Genomic DNA, 11,211 nt, shown 5'->3' on the forward strand with positions numbered 1-11,211 from the left:
CCTGAAACAGAAAGGTATTTGGGCAACGGCCCACTGCCTGCTTTTGGTATCCACCTAGTCAGGCTCTGATCGTGTTGGGACCAGGGTGTTTCTCTGATTTGCACCGTATCTCTGATTTGTGCCTTGAAGGTCCAAACCTCTCCATTTGCCCGCCTGTGCAAGAACACGACACAGCGGTCTGCGATGCTGTGCTGCTTTTGCCCATCTCTCCCTGATTAATGTGAAACCCAGCTTCATGAATCATTCATGAAGCTTTATTTAGTATAATGATTTCTGACATCTAGTGCCTGGGAATAGCATTTTGGGACAGACCGTTTGCGACCAGCGAACTCCAGAAATAATGAGCTGACGTTTATCCCATCTGAACTGGGAACATACAGAAGGGGAGGGAGAGGGGCGAAGCAGCCGTGCCTCCTTCGGAGGGAATCACAGGTTGCTCTCTAATTAGCCAAATGTGTAAAAGCTAAATATTGACATAGCTTTGCGGTTCCCTGTGTCTTGCAATCACATTGCATGTTATTAACCTACATAGTTGTCGGGGAAAGGAGCATCTGTGTGCGCCTTGGCACAGGCAGGGCTGAAGAGGCAGGAATTCCCCCGTGTGATGCTGCTGGTGCTAATGGGGAGCCGGTGCCCGGACCCGAAGGAGCTGGGAAAGGCTTTCCCGCCGCAGCTGGAGGCAGGGAGTGGCAGGAGCTCATCTGGGCTGCCCTATAGCATAAATAGCCCACCCTCCTCTTCCACAGCACTTTGCTATGGGGAGGCACTGGCTTCAGCTGGGAGGGTCTCTCTGCAGGTGAGTGGCCCTATTTGGGAGGGGGTGTGCAATCCTGGTGCCTGTGCTGGTGGATTTGGGGGTGATGGTGAGTTTATGACCCTGACCTTGCTCAGAGCATGTGTGTGGGCTGTGACTTGGGATCTGTGCCGCAGTTTGGTGTGTGAGCAGGACAGGCATAGGAGGTGCTTTGCTCACTGCTGGTGCCTTCCTCTCTGCAAACTGCTTCGTGTGAGTCTTCAAGTGCTTTGCAAGCCTTTGCCAGAGCTGTTATTTGTGTAACATCCCAGCTGCTTGGCTGAAAGCAGACATCAGCCTGTCTGAGGGACTGTGGGTCTGGCCCTGGAGCTGAGAGCTGGGCTGCAGGGAGAGGGAGCCTGGCAGCCCCAGCCCTGCCTGCACCACTGCCCAGCCTCCTGCTGAGCTCTCACACATGCCTTCATGCAGTGTGGCTTACTGCAGAGGAAAGAGGTTTCTGTCTCCTCTGCTCTCTTTCTGCATGGGGACAAGGGACTGCTGGCATGCAGGGATGTCCCCCAGCTACAGGGTGCTGCCAGTGCCTCATTTTTGTGCCTTCCTTTCCTGTTGGTTCCCTGGCTCGGGGAAGTCCTGCCAGCCATCTGACAGGCTTCCTGGGTGTCAACCTTGTGTGGCTGCAGCAGAGAGCAGCCTGGTGAGGATTCCTGGTGGGATGAAGGCGGGGATGGAGCCAAGAGGCTCGGCACAGCTCTGCTGCCTCTTGGCCGTCATGGGGCACGCAGAGCTGTTTCTGCGCCAGATCGAAGGGCTTCGTCACGAGCAGCTTGCAAGGCTTGGCAGCACTTTAGGCAGGAGAGAATTTGCAGCAGGCTGCTCTGGCATCCCTCTACCATGGTCCCATCCCCTGCCAGACCCTGCTGCTCTGGGGCTCCCCACCACGCAGGGGGCTGGGTGCAGTGCACAGCCAAGGTGATGTGCTGGAGCCAGACAGAAGGGACAGCTTCCACTCCGGCTGTCTCAAAGGCTTCCTGGTGGCAGACGCAGCCTCCCTCCATTGTGCAATCCTGGGATGTGGCTCCCCCTCTGCCTTCCCAGCACAGCGGGAACTGGTGCTGTGCATTCCCCCTTGCAGTGTTTGGGGAGGGTGGGAGGGCACCGGGAAGGGTTACTGGTACATCCTGGCCAGGCAAGCCAAGGCATGTTCATGGCAAGTCTCCTGAGCAGGAAAAAGGCATCCTTGTGTCCTCAGAAAGAAGATGCTGGAGGGCATCAGCTAGTGTAAGACAGCTCTGGCCCTGACCACCCTCTCCCTGCGGCTGGAGGGTGACTTGGTCCAGGTGAGGAGCTGAGTTTATACAAATCATCCCACAGAAGAAAGCACAGAGTGAATTCATACATCTGTTGACTTCAGCAGTGTGAGGATGGTTTATTTTTCTGCAGAGGTGTATATATATTTCTTTTATGGTGGGGGCCAGGGCAGTATTGACTCCTTTTCTCACCTGAAATACTGCTGCTTCCCTGCATAGATGAGGTCTGTGCATAGCACCCGACCATGGGCAGAGCTGCTGCTGAGTGGATCTGCTCAGCTGGGGGTGTTTTCTCCTCTGGATTTGATGTGATTGCTGCATCCTGCTGGGACTACAGCTTCCCACTCCTGGGCCAGGCTAGTTAAATAACCTTCCCTTTTAAAAGGTTTTCAAAGCTGTAGTAATTCTTATTAGGCTGGTTTGAATTGTCTCTTGAAAAGGTCTCGCATCACTCTTGAGCACCAAACTGTTCTGTATTCAGACCCCGATCACCCAGTTGCCTGAGCCAGAGCATAAAATATGAAGGGAGAAGAGAAGGCTCCAAGAAAATATGAAAAAGAAGTGCAGGTGTGCAAGGGGTGTGCTGTAGGTGAGGCCTTACTTCTCCATCCTCTGCCCTGTCTCCGTCTCAGAGTGGACCAAAGGGCATTTCTGTGTGGAGCAAGGCTGCCTCCGTGATGCCAATGGCTCCCCGGAGAGCCACTCTGGATCCCATCCCCTGGGATGTCAGGGAGTATTGGATGTTTCCTTTGGGATTGGTCCAAGAGTGACTAGCCCCAAAACCCCTGTTTTGAGGGAAGATGGCATAAGGCAGACCTGCCGCATGCAAAAGGAGCTGAACGGCTCCTGACCCTGCAACGGTGCTGCTGCTGTGACATGCCATGATGGATGTTTCTAACCCAAAGCTGGGTCCTTGAGTGCAGCTTTTGCCCATATTCCCAGCACCAGACCTGGGAACATCCAGGAGAAGGTCCCACAGCAGCGAGTCCTGAGCTATGGTAAGCCCCCAGACAGAAAAAACGAATCCCTCCATCTCCAGGCTGCTCTAGCCCTGGGGAGGCAGATGACATGGGAAGAACCAGCATGGAAACATCTGCTCTCTGGCACAGGACTCATTGCTTTTCCTGCTGTCTCGCTGGCACGTTCCTAGGATGCAGAGAGGGAATTCCCTTCCTCCCCAGAGACCTGGATCCAGAGGATTTTCAGTCAAAGCACGCTGCTGCTGCTGCCAGGAGCTTACCACAATCAGTGATCCTGCCCTGTGCATGTTTTGGTGCATTGCCCAGCTCCTCCCAGCTGGGTGCTGACTGCATGGGGGGTACAGGTGAGTCTAATCCATGGTGATGGGAGCTCCCCAGTAGACCTGCGGTGGTAAGCTGGGTGTTGCTGGAAACACTGTGTGTGGTGGTAGAGACCTGTGCCTAGGGAGAGGAGGGCAGAGGATTTGTTGATGCAGCTGCAGGTGGATGCACACAGTTGGTGCATTGCCTCAGGGATTTCTAACTTGCGGTGCTCCCAAACAGAAAGAAGCAGGACTGAGGCAGACCAGATGTCCCCATAGCATCCTCTGGCCCCAAAGCCATCTCCTCCTGCCTGCCTGGGCCAGCAGCTGGGTGACAGCAGTGACACGGGCAAAGCTGGCTCTGTCTCAGGGCAGGAGGAGGGACATCTGCAGGCCATCACATGCAGATCTGGAGGCCCCAGGCACCAGGTTTTGTGAGAATGAACCCCTCCCGGGCTGCTGCCTTGCCCTTGTCTCAGCGGAGGAGCTGCTGCACTGAGCACGGCAGCCATCGGGCTGTGTGGGACTATGAGTGCTACCAGCTGAGAGGCACCCCATGCCTGGAGCTCTGTGCTTAATCAAACCAATTAGCAACTTAATCTTGTTAACAAACCAAGATAATTGCAGCATTATCAAATTAGCCAGCTGGATGGAAATGCCTGCTTAATAGCTGATAATAGCTGGTCCTGATGGAGGAGGGAGGGCTGTGATCTGTGACTAATGACTGGCGGGAGGTGTGATCAGGCTTCTCTGCCCTCAGCTGCCGTGCCAGCCCGGGCTGCCTCGGTGCGGGGATGGCTGGGGGAGTGCTGGGGCTCTGCCCCTGTCACCCCATGGCTTGTGTGGCACAGTGCTTCCTGCTCAGAGGGGCGGGCTGGTGTAAGGGTGGCAGAGGTTCCCCACCCACCCACCCCAGTAGGACACTGCACTAGTCAGAAGCAATGTCTGACTTTACACTGAATTTGGCTGATGAGCTCCCAGCCCTTGTTCTGCCTGTCCCTGCCAGATCACCTGGTGTTTCCAGCCTCCCCTGGCACCACAGGAGCTCTCCAGTTACCTCTACCCTCCCTTGGCTGAGCTAAGCAGAGAGATGATCTTTCACCATAGGACTTCTTCCTTCTCAGTCACTGAATAATTTCTGAGTCTTTGCCTCCCTCCCTCCAATTCCTCCATGGGGGTGACTGTGGAAGGACCCGCTCCAGCAGATGCTCTCCTCAGCCTTGACCAGGGAGCTTTCAGTGTCTGCCTTGGGCCATGTGAGGTGTCGATCCCACAGCCACAGGCTTCATCCTGCTGTATTTGTGGGTGGTTTAAATATCTGACCAGTTCATGCTGCTCTCCCGATTGCCTTGCTCGTGCCCGGCAGTGGGAGGGTAAGGGCAGCTCAGCCCTTACGCAGCAGCAGCTTCCGTAACAGGCACCTTTCAGGCAGCGCCTGCAGGACGTTCCTCCCGGGCAGGGAGGTGCGAGGGGCTGGGAGCTGGGCTGCTTGTGGGGTCTGCCTGGCTGGGAGCTGCAGGTCGAAGGAGATGGAGGCAAAGTGCCCCCTCCCAGCCAGCCACCGAAATGCTCATTTTCCCGTCATCCAGCACTCACTATTTTTTCCACTCTGATCTCTCTAGTACATGCAGACAGACCAGGCTCCTCTCACAGTCTGGGCTGAGTCTGCTTGTTGAGAATATGATGATGGGACATGCAAGCCTGGCATCAGCTGTGGCTCCATGTAATGAGGTTGGGAAGGGGCTGGTGAGCACTGTTTGCTGGGCATCAGCACAGGCTGGGTGAAGCTCTGCCGTGCATGGTGGCAATGCCTGGCTCTGCTGTTGCACTGGGCAGATCCCTCAGGCTGCACACGCTTCCTCTTGCTGATGTTTCTCAGCATTCCCTGGATTTTTGGCCCTGGCACTCAGCTGTACAAAAGTTACAAGAACCCCTTACAGCTGTGGTTTTTTGTGCCCTGGCTCAAGGCTTTCCCATGTGATTCTCTTCAGCTGAATTTTACCCCCCAGCTCAGGTTTGGTGAGTGGTGAGGGGCTCAGCACTACTTGAGGTTTGGGTCTATGTAACCCTCCTCCTCTGCCCTCCAGACATGCCCCAAGTAGGGTACCCACAGCGAGGCTCTGCCTTCTGCATCCCCCCCGGGTAGGCAGGGTCAGTCCCCTTCCCACAGCCCTGCCTGTCTCAGGGTGTGCCTGGGGACACACACGCTGCTCTCCAGGGCCCCTTGCAGCCTGCCAGGAGAGTCCCCTAAGGTGTCCTGTCATGTTTCACTCCAGCCCCTTCCCATCGCCCTCTCCTCCCGGGGTTTGTATGCTTCTGGATGGATTTGCTCCCCCAAGCCAGCCCCTAACCACACTCTGGGTGTGCAGCCAGACTGTTTTCGTTATCTTCCCCAGGCAGAAATTCTGGGGTGAAAGCAACAGTGGGAGCATGTGCCAGGATGAGCCTGGAGAAAGGCAGGAGGAGGTGGGGAAAGGAGTTGCACGTCATGAGCATCCCTGGAACAAGCTCTTTTATTTGTTAAAACAGCAGTGGGGAAGTGGAGGGAGAGGGCGTGCAGGTGGCACGTAGCGCTGTGCAGTGGTTGTCAGTGAGGTGGTCCTGGAGCCAAGGTAGTCTCTGAGCGTGGGCTGGTGGCCGTCCCCATCCTCCTGGGAGCCGGCATCGGGCAGGACAAGCCCTAGCAGAGGCGTGGGCAGCTGGCTGGTGTTGGGGTGGCACGGGGATGCTGAGAAGGCCCTCGGTCTGTCCTGGGAGCAGGAGCTCACGCTGGGGAAAGGGAAAGAAAGCAATGGGCTGGGTCTGGTGCTCAGAGTAACCCCAGCCCACATGTTTGGCCATCAGTCCCCCCACCAGCCTGACAGTGGAAGGCTCTGACAGCTGGACACAGCTCCCTGCCCAGAGGCACCATTACTGTATCCCCCCCTCTGCTACCTGGGGAGGTGGGTGCAGGAGGGGGAGCCTCCCGAGACCCTACCGTGGAACACAGGGAGGGAAGGTGGGCGCGAGATGCATCTCCTCCCACAGAAGGTTGGGCAGCACTTCTTGTACCGCGGACACTGCCGGTCGGTGTAGCAGTGGTTCGGCGGGTTGAGCATCGCGCAGACGATGTGGACGCGGGGGCAGGACCAGGCGCTGCCTGCAAGAGGAGGGAGTTGTTTTCTCCAGGCTGCCGGCACCTGAGGAGTCCTGGGGAGATTCTCCCCAACAAATGCCCCCTCCTCTCCCCTCCCATCCCAGAGGATCCCTGCAAACATGGCTCCTTCCCAGCCCCTGTGCTTTTCCTCCCTGTACCTTATCCTAGGACATCTCATACCTGTTGGCAGCTCTGTCCAGAGGATGAGCATCCCCACCAGAAGAAGGGTGGCCACCACCTTCATGCTGCCGTGTCCCTGAGAGGTTGCGAGTGTGTCGAGCTGGGGGATGATGACATTTAAACCCCTGGGGAGGATGGGGGTGGGGAGTTGGTCTGGGCCCATGCTGGTGTTTTTACCATTTTCTTCTGCTGTTGCGTTGTGTTTTCCGGAAGCCTTTTGCACAAGATACAAACAGGATTGTTCAATTGCTCAAAAAGTAGTTATTCCATTGCATAACTGTCCCCTGCAGCCACACCTGGGGCTGAGGGACAAGCCAAGGGGAGATGGTCCAGGGCACTGTCCTCCAAGCAGGCTGGAGGCAGTGGAGCTGCTCTCTCCTGGGCAGGCACGCTTCACAGGAAGAAACCATCATGGTGACCGTGCTGTGTTCCCTTCTGGGGGCCCGTTACGTGGGTTTCCCTCAGTACCCTGCTTCCATGTGGACCCACAAACCAGACCCTACAGCATGATCCAGATCAGCAATGGTCCAGAGCATGGGGCTGCCTTTGCCTTCCCAGGGATGATCCTCTAAGGTTTTCCTAGAGGAAACCTGCTCCAGCCCCAAATCCTCCTGGCTCCTGCCCTGCTGGTGGTGTAAGCTAGGGTGGGGAAAGCAGCTTTGGCTCAGCCGAGGGTGAGCTTTCCCAAGCTCTGTGGGGGTCACCTGAACCCCAGCATCTTCTCTGGGTGGCCACTGCCATGCGGGAAGCAGGTTGGTGCTGGAAGAGAGTGGCTGGCCTCACCGCGGTAGGAGTGTTAGCTCCATACAGCCCTGTCATTGGCCCAACATCCCTGGTGTGACTGCGCCCTAACTCTTGATGGCTGTAGGGATAAGGGACTGTAGTCCTTGCTCAGAGGGCAAAGATTTCACCAGCCTTCAGGCCTCCATCTTCTCCCTCACAAGAAGATTGCACACACACACACACCCACCCCCTCCCAGGCAAAGCTGTTTTCTTTAGGTGATCTTGGGCAATGGGAAATTACTCCATTTCCCCACAATGGGTCAATGTCCCCCTCACCTTGTGTAACAGGTTCCTAGAGCCTTTCCTTGGAATTTCTGGGGCTGACAGGAACCCAAGCTGTGCTGGAAACAGGGAATGCTCTGGGAGGAGAAGGCACCTCACAGCCAAACACCCTGCGCTCCTGCAAAGGGCAGGCTGGGGCAGGCCCTGATTTTGCAACTGGGCAGGGCAAGGAGCGGCAAAAGCCCAGGCATCACCTCTACGTGCTCCATGCAGCCCCCGAGCGCCCTGCCATCGCTCTGCCCCAGCCCCCGGAGCCCCCACTTTCCATCCAGGGCATGGTGGGCATCTCACTGTGCCCTTTCCTGCTCAGACTTACCTTCTCATGTCTTGATGTGCCACATTAACTGGATCTTAACTTACTGGATTTCTGTTAATTATTGTCCAGTTTCCCTAATGATTCTGTGGCTGCATTTAGCTCTTTGTAAAGTCATTTATTAAATAACCGGGAGAGTATTTAGCCAACCCAGATAGACTTCCTGGGCTGAGCACCAACAATTTAGCACTTTTAATGAGAAATACAAGGTTTGGATTAATTTTTAAGCAATCCTTTGGCATTCAGCTGCTGCTGGGGCTGGAGGACAGTGCTGTGCTCCCAGCTGGTGCCAGGATCTGGCTGAGGTGGTGCTTGGGGCTGCACCTCCGAGAGAGGAGAAAACACCAAGGAGCAAGGCTTGGATTCAGCTGCAAAGAAGCTGGGGGGGGGGGGAGAAATCCATCTGAAGGACTTTTGATAGTGCTTTATCCATAGCAAGTCCATAAGGGGAGAAGTCTAAAATCTGCTTCTATTGCAAACTCCCATGGAATAACCCAGACCATGGCATTTCTGTGCACGGGACCGCCTGCAGTCCCCGTCTTGCACTCTGCCATGTGTGCAGCACCCATTGCCCCAGGGTCCCGCAGAGCCATCCCCATCTCACACTGCTCATACTCTCCTCCATGAAAAGCACTTCGTGAGCCTCCTCCCCAGACAGCAGGGCCTGAGCTGTGCAATGCTGAGGATGCTGCCGGCTGACGCTGCAATTTCCCAGCCAGGCCAGGGCTCTCCCAGTTTGTTTTACACAGGGATGGCAAGGAGGGAGGCCAGCAGCCCCTGGACCCCCAGCTCGGGGCTTGACCATGGCCAAGCCCCAGCCTTAGCAGGGTGCACAAAGCACCCGAGGGACACCTTGTGCCCCACCAAACAGCCCTTGTCCCCTACCAGGCAATGCAATGCTTTCAATCCGACGCCAAGCTCCGTCCATCCATCCCCAGCTCATGGCTGAGGATGCTCCGCTCGCCCCCGGGCCGGGTCCACTGCCTCGGGGTGCCCGGGAGAAGGGGGTGCCCCCAGCCCAGCGCACCCTAATTAGCGCTGGTGTCTGGTGCCACCTAGTGAAAAGCCATTAATGAGGCTCTGCAGGACCGCGCAGACACGGTCCTGCTCCCAGATGCGATCCCACAGCCTGTCCCGGGGATGCTTTCCCGAAAAATCCCACCTCAGCTGATGCCCAGCTCCTGCTGCCCTTCCCTGTGCCTCCCGCCTCCCCTCTCACACCTCCACACCGATGATTTTCCATCCCCGAGGCCGCACCGTGCTGCCAGCCCTCGTTGAGCTTCTCCGTCTGACTGTCAGCCCAGCTCCACTTTGTCTAGAACCTCCCTTAATATTTGCCAAAATTACATTGGGCCAACTGAGGCTTAATCAGGGCCTCAGGGCATGCCATTATCTGCTCTAATCAAGCCTGTTATTAAATCACAAACTCAGCTAATTGCTTTTTTGTTTTTTTTTTCCTTTTGTTTTATTTTTCCCTGCAGTTACTGTGTGGTTTTTTTAGGGAGCTGCATACAAAGCAGGGAGGTCTCAGCCCCCAGTTTCGGGCTTGCAGCACACTGGTGTGGCTTGTTGGTCACTGTGCTCTGTAGCAATAGGATCTGGCTTGGATGTGGCTTACGACCATCAGCACCTTCCTAACCCCTCCCCAGGGCTGCCTGCTGGGCTGCAGGGTAGGTGAGAGGGATGTGGGGGCTGGGAGGGGTGCATGGATGGGATATGGGGCTGATGGGGGGGATATAGGGCGGACGGGTGGGATGTGGGGCTGACAGGTGGGACATAGGGCTGACAGGAGGGCCGTGGGGCTGCCGGCTGGGATATGCGCAGAGCTAATCAGCAGTGCTTCATTTGCCGGCCCAGCAAACAGATATAATGAGGCTACAAATGCCCCAGTCCATGCCAGCCGGGACAAGAGCCCTGCTCACAAGCCATCAAACCCCCACGCTGAACTGGGGAACCGCTGCTTTTGATTGCATGTGGAAAAAGCTACTCCTTGCCTTGTAAAGCAAAATACCTGAGCACTTCCCAGCTCCTCTCCCTGGAGCAGTCTCAGCAAGCCCCACACCCCAGCCCAGGACCTGCTTTCAGCCTCCTGCTCCTCGGCTCCATATCCCAGCTTCAAGCACACAAAACCTGACCACATCCCAGCTCTCACCCCCCTAGGACACGAGTCCCATGGAGCAAACCTCTCCTGGAAGTGGGACCAGCAGGATGTGGCCCTCTCAGCCACCCCTGAAAGTGCCCTATAAACCCAACAGGATTATTCACGGCAGTGGAAACACCCAGGCTCTGCAAAGCAAGTTGGCCAAAGTGTGTGATGGAGCCATTAACAGCATCCTGGGGGAAAAGGAGCTGGGCTGAAGCAGCGTGAGCCCAGAGCTCTAACCCTCCTCCCTCTTCTCCCCCTTCTCCTCCTACTCCTCCTCCTTCTTCCTCCAGTCCGGGGCTGCCCAGCACAGCCCCGTGAGCCCCCCGGGGCACACGAATCCCTCTTGCACGAATTGCTAGTTCAAAAGCAACAGCTCCTCTCAGTCCTGCTTTGCTTTCACCTCCTGGGTACGGAACCAGCAAGCAAGGTAGGTACATGAAGGACCCCTCCAAAAACCTGTCATTGTCCCTATCCAGCAGCCTCTGCCTGCATGCAGGAGACAGGACTAAGTGGAGACCTCCTTTCCCCCGGGTGTGGGACACGAGGACTACACGAACGTGGGCTTCTGTGATTTAAAAGCTACCTCTGCACCATGCACCTGCGGGAGGTGGGTCCCCAGCTGCCTAGGCACCCCTCCCCATGCAGGCAGCCAGGGAGCTTGGTGGCTCTCCTGCCCCGAGCAGACATATCCCGGCACCAGGGCCAGGTCCCCCGTGGGTGTAAGTGGCCCTGCACCACTGACTTGGCACCTTTACACCCCCATAAAGCATGCCCTGAGCTCCCCGTGCTCTGACAAGCGCAGGCTCCAAAGCAAACACTGGGGACGGTGACACAGCGCCCGTGCCACGCTGGCTCCCTCCAGCCAAGGCTGGTCTGCAGCATCCTGGGGTGCCCATGGAGCAAGGATTTTCCCGAAGGATTTTTGGAGCCTGAGGACAGGGGGCCTTTGCAAAAGCCAGAAGCCCCTGTTCTGATGCAGAGATGCCTCCGCGGCCCTGCAGCCCAGCTGAAAGGAGAGGGACGTGTCA

General features: G+C 56.6%; 1 protein-coding gene across 1 annotated transcript; it reads right to left on the reverse strand.

The window, feature by feature from the left end:
- Window positions 1-5,838: 5,838 nt before the first annotated feature.
- LOC143167001 (waprin-Enh1-like) lies at window positions 5,839-7,780 on the reverse strand. The gene is made up of 4 exons (XM_076351956.1): window positions 7,719-7,780; window positions 6,660-6,873; window positions 6,321-6,482; window positions 5,839-6,112 (listed from the first exon to the last, which is right to left on the reverse strand). The coding sequence occupies exons 2-4, from the start codon at window positions 6,820-6,822 to the stop codon at window positions 6,108-6,110; spliced, it is 330 nt and encodes a 109-aa protein (XP_076208071.1). The 5' UTR covers window positions 6,823-6,873; window positions 7,719-7,780; the 3' UTR covers window positions 5,839-6,107.
- Between the last annotated feature and the right edge of the window lie 3,431 nt (window positions 7,781-11,211).

This window comes from Aptenodytes patagonicus, chromosome 14 (genome assembly GCF_965638725.1).
Source record: "Aptenodytes patagonicus chromosome 14, bAptPat1.pri.cur, whole genome shotgun sequence".
In the NCBI taxonomy this organism is placed as follows: Eukaryota; Metazoa; Chordata; class Aves; order Sphenisciformes; family Spheniscidae; genus Aptenodytes; species Aptenodytes patagonicus.

Bases quoted from the DNA above. Each gene is read 5' to 3' on its own strand.
- LOC143167001 (XM_076351956.1), bottom strand. From the start codon at position 6,822: ATGGGCCCAGACCAACTCCCCACCCCCATCCTCCCCAGGGGTTTAAAT. The intron at 6,483-6,659 runs GTATGAGATGTC...CTCCTCTTGCAG, and splicing joins CTGGACAGAGCTGCCAACAG to GCAGCGCCTGGTCCTGCCCC.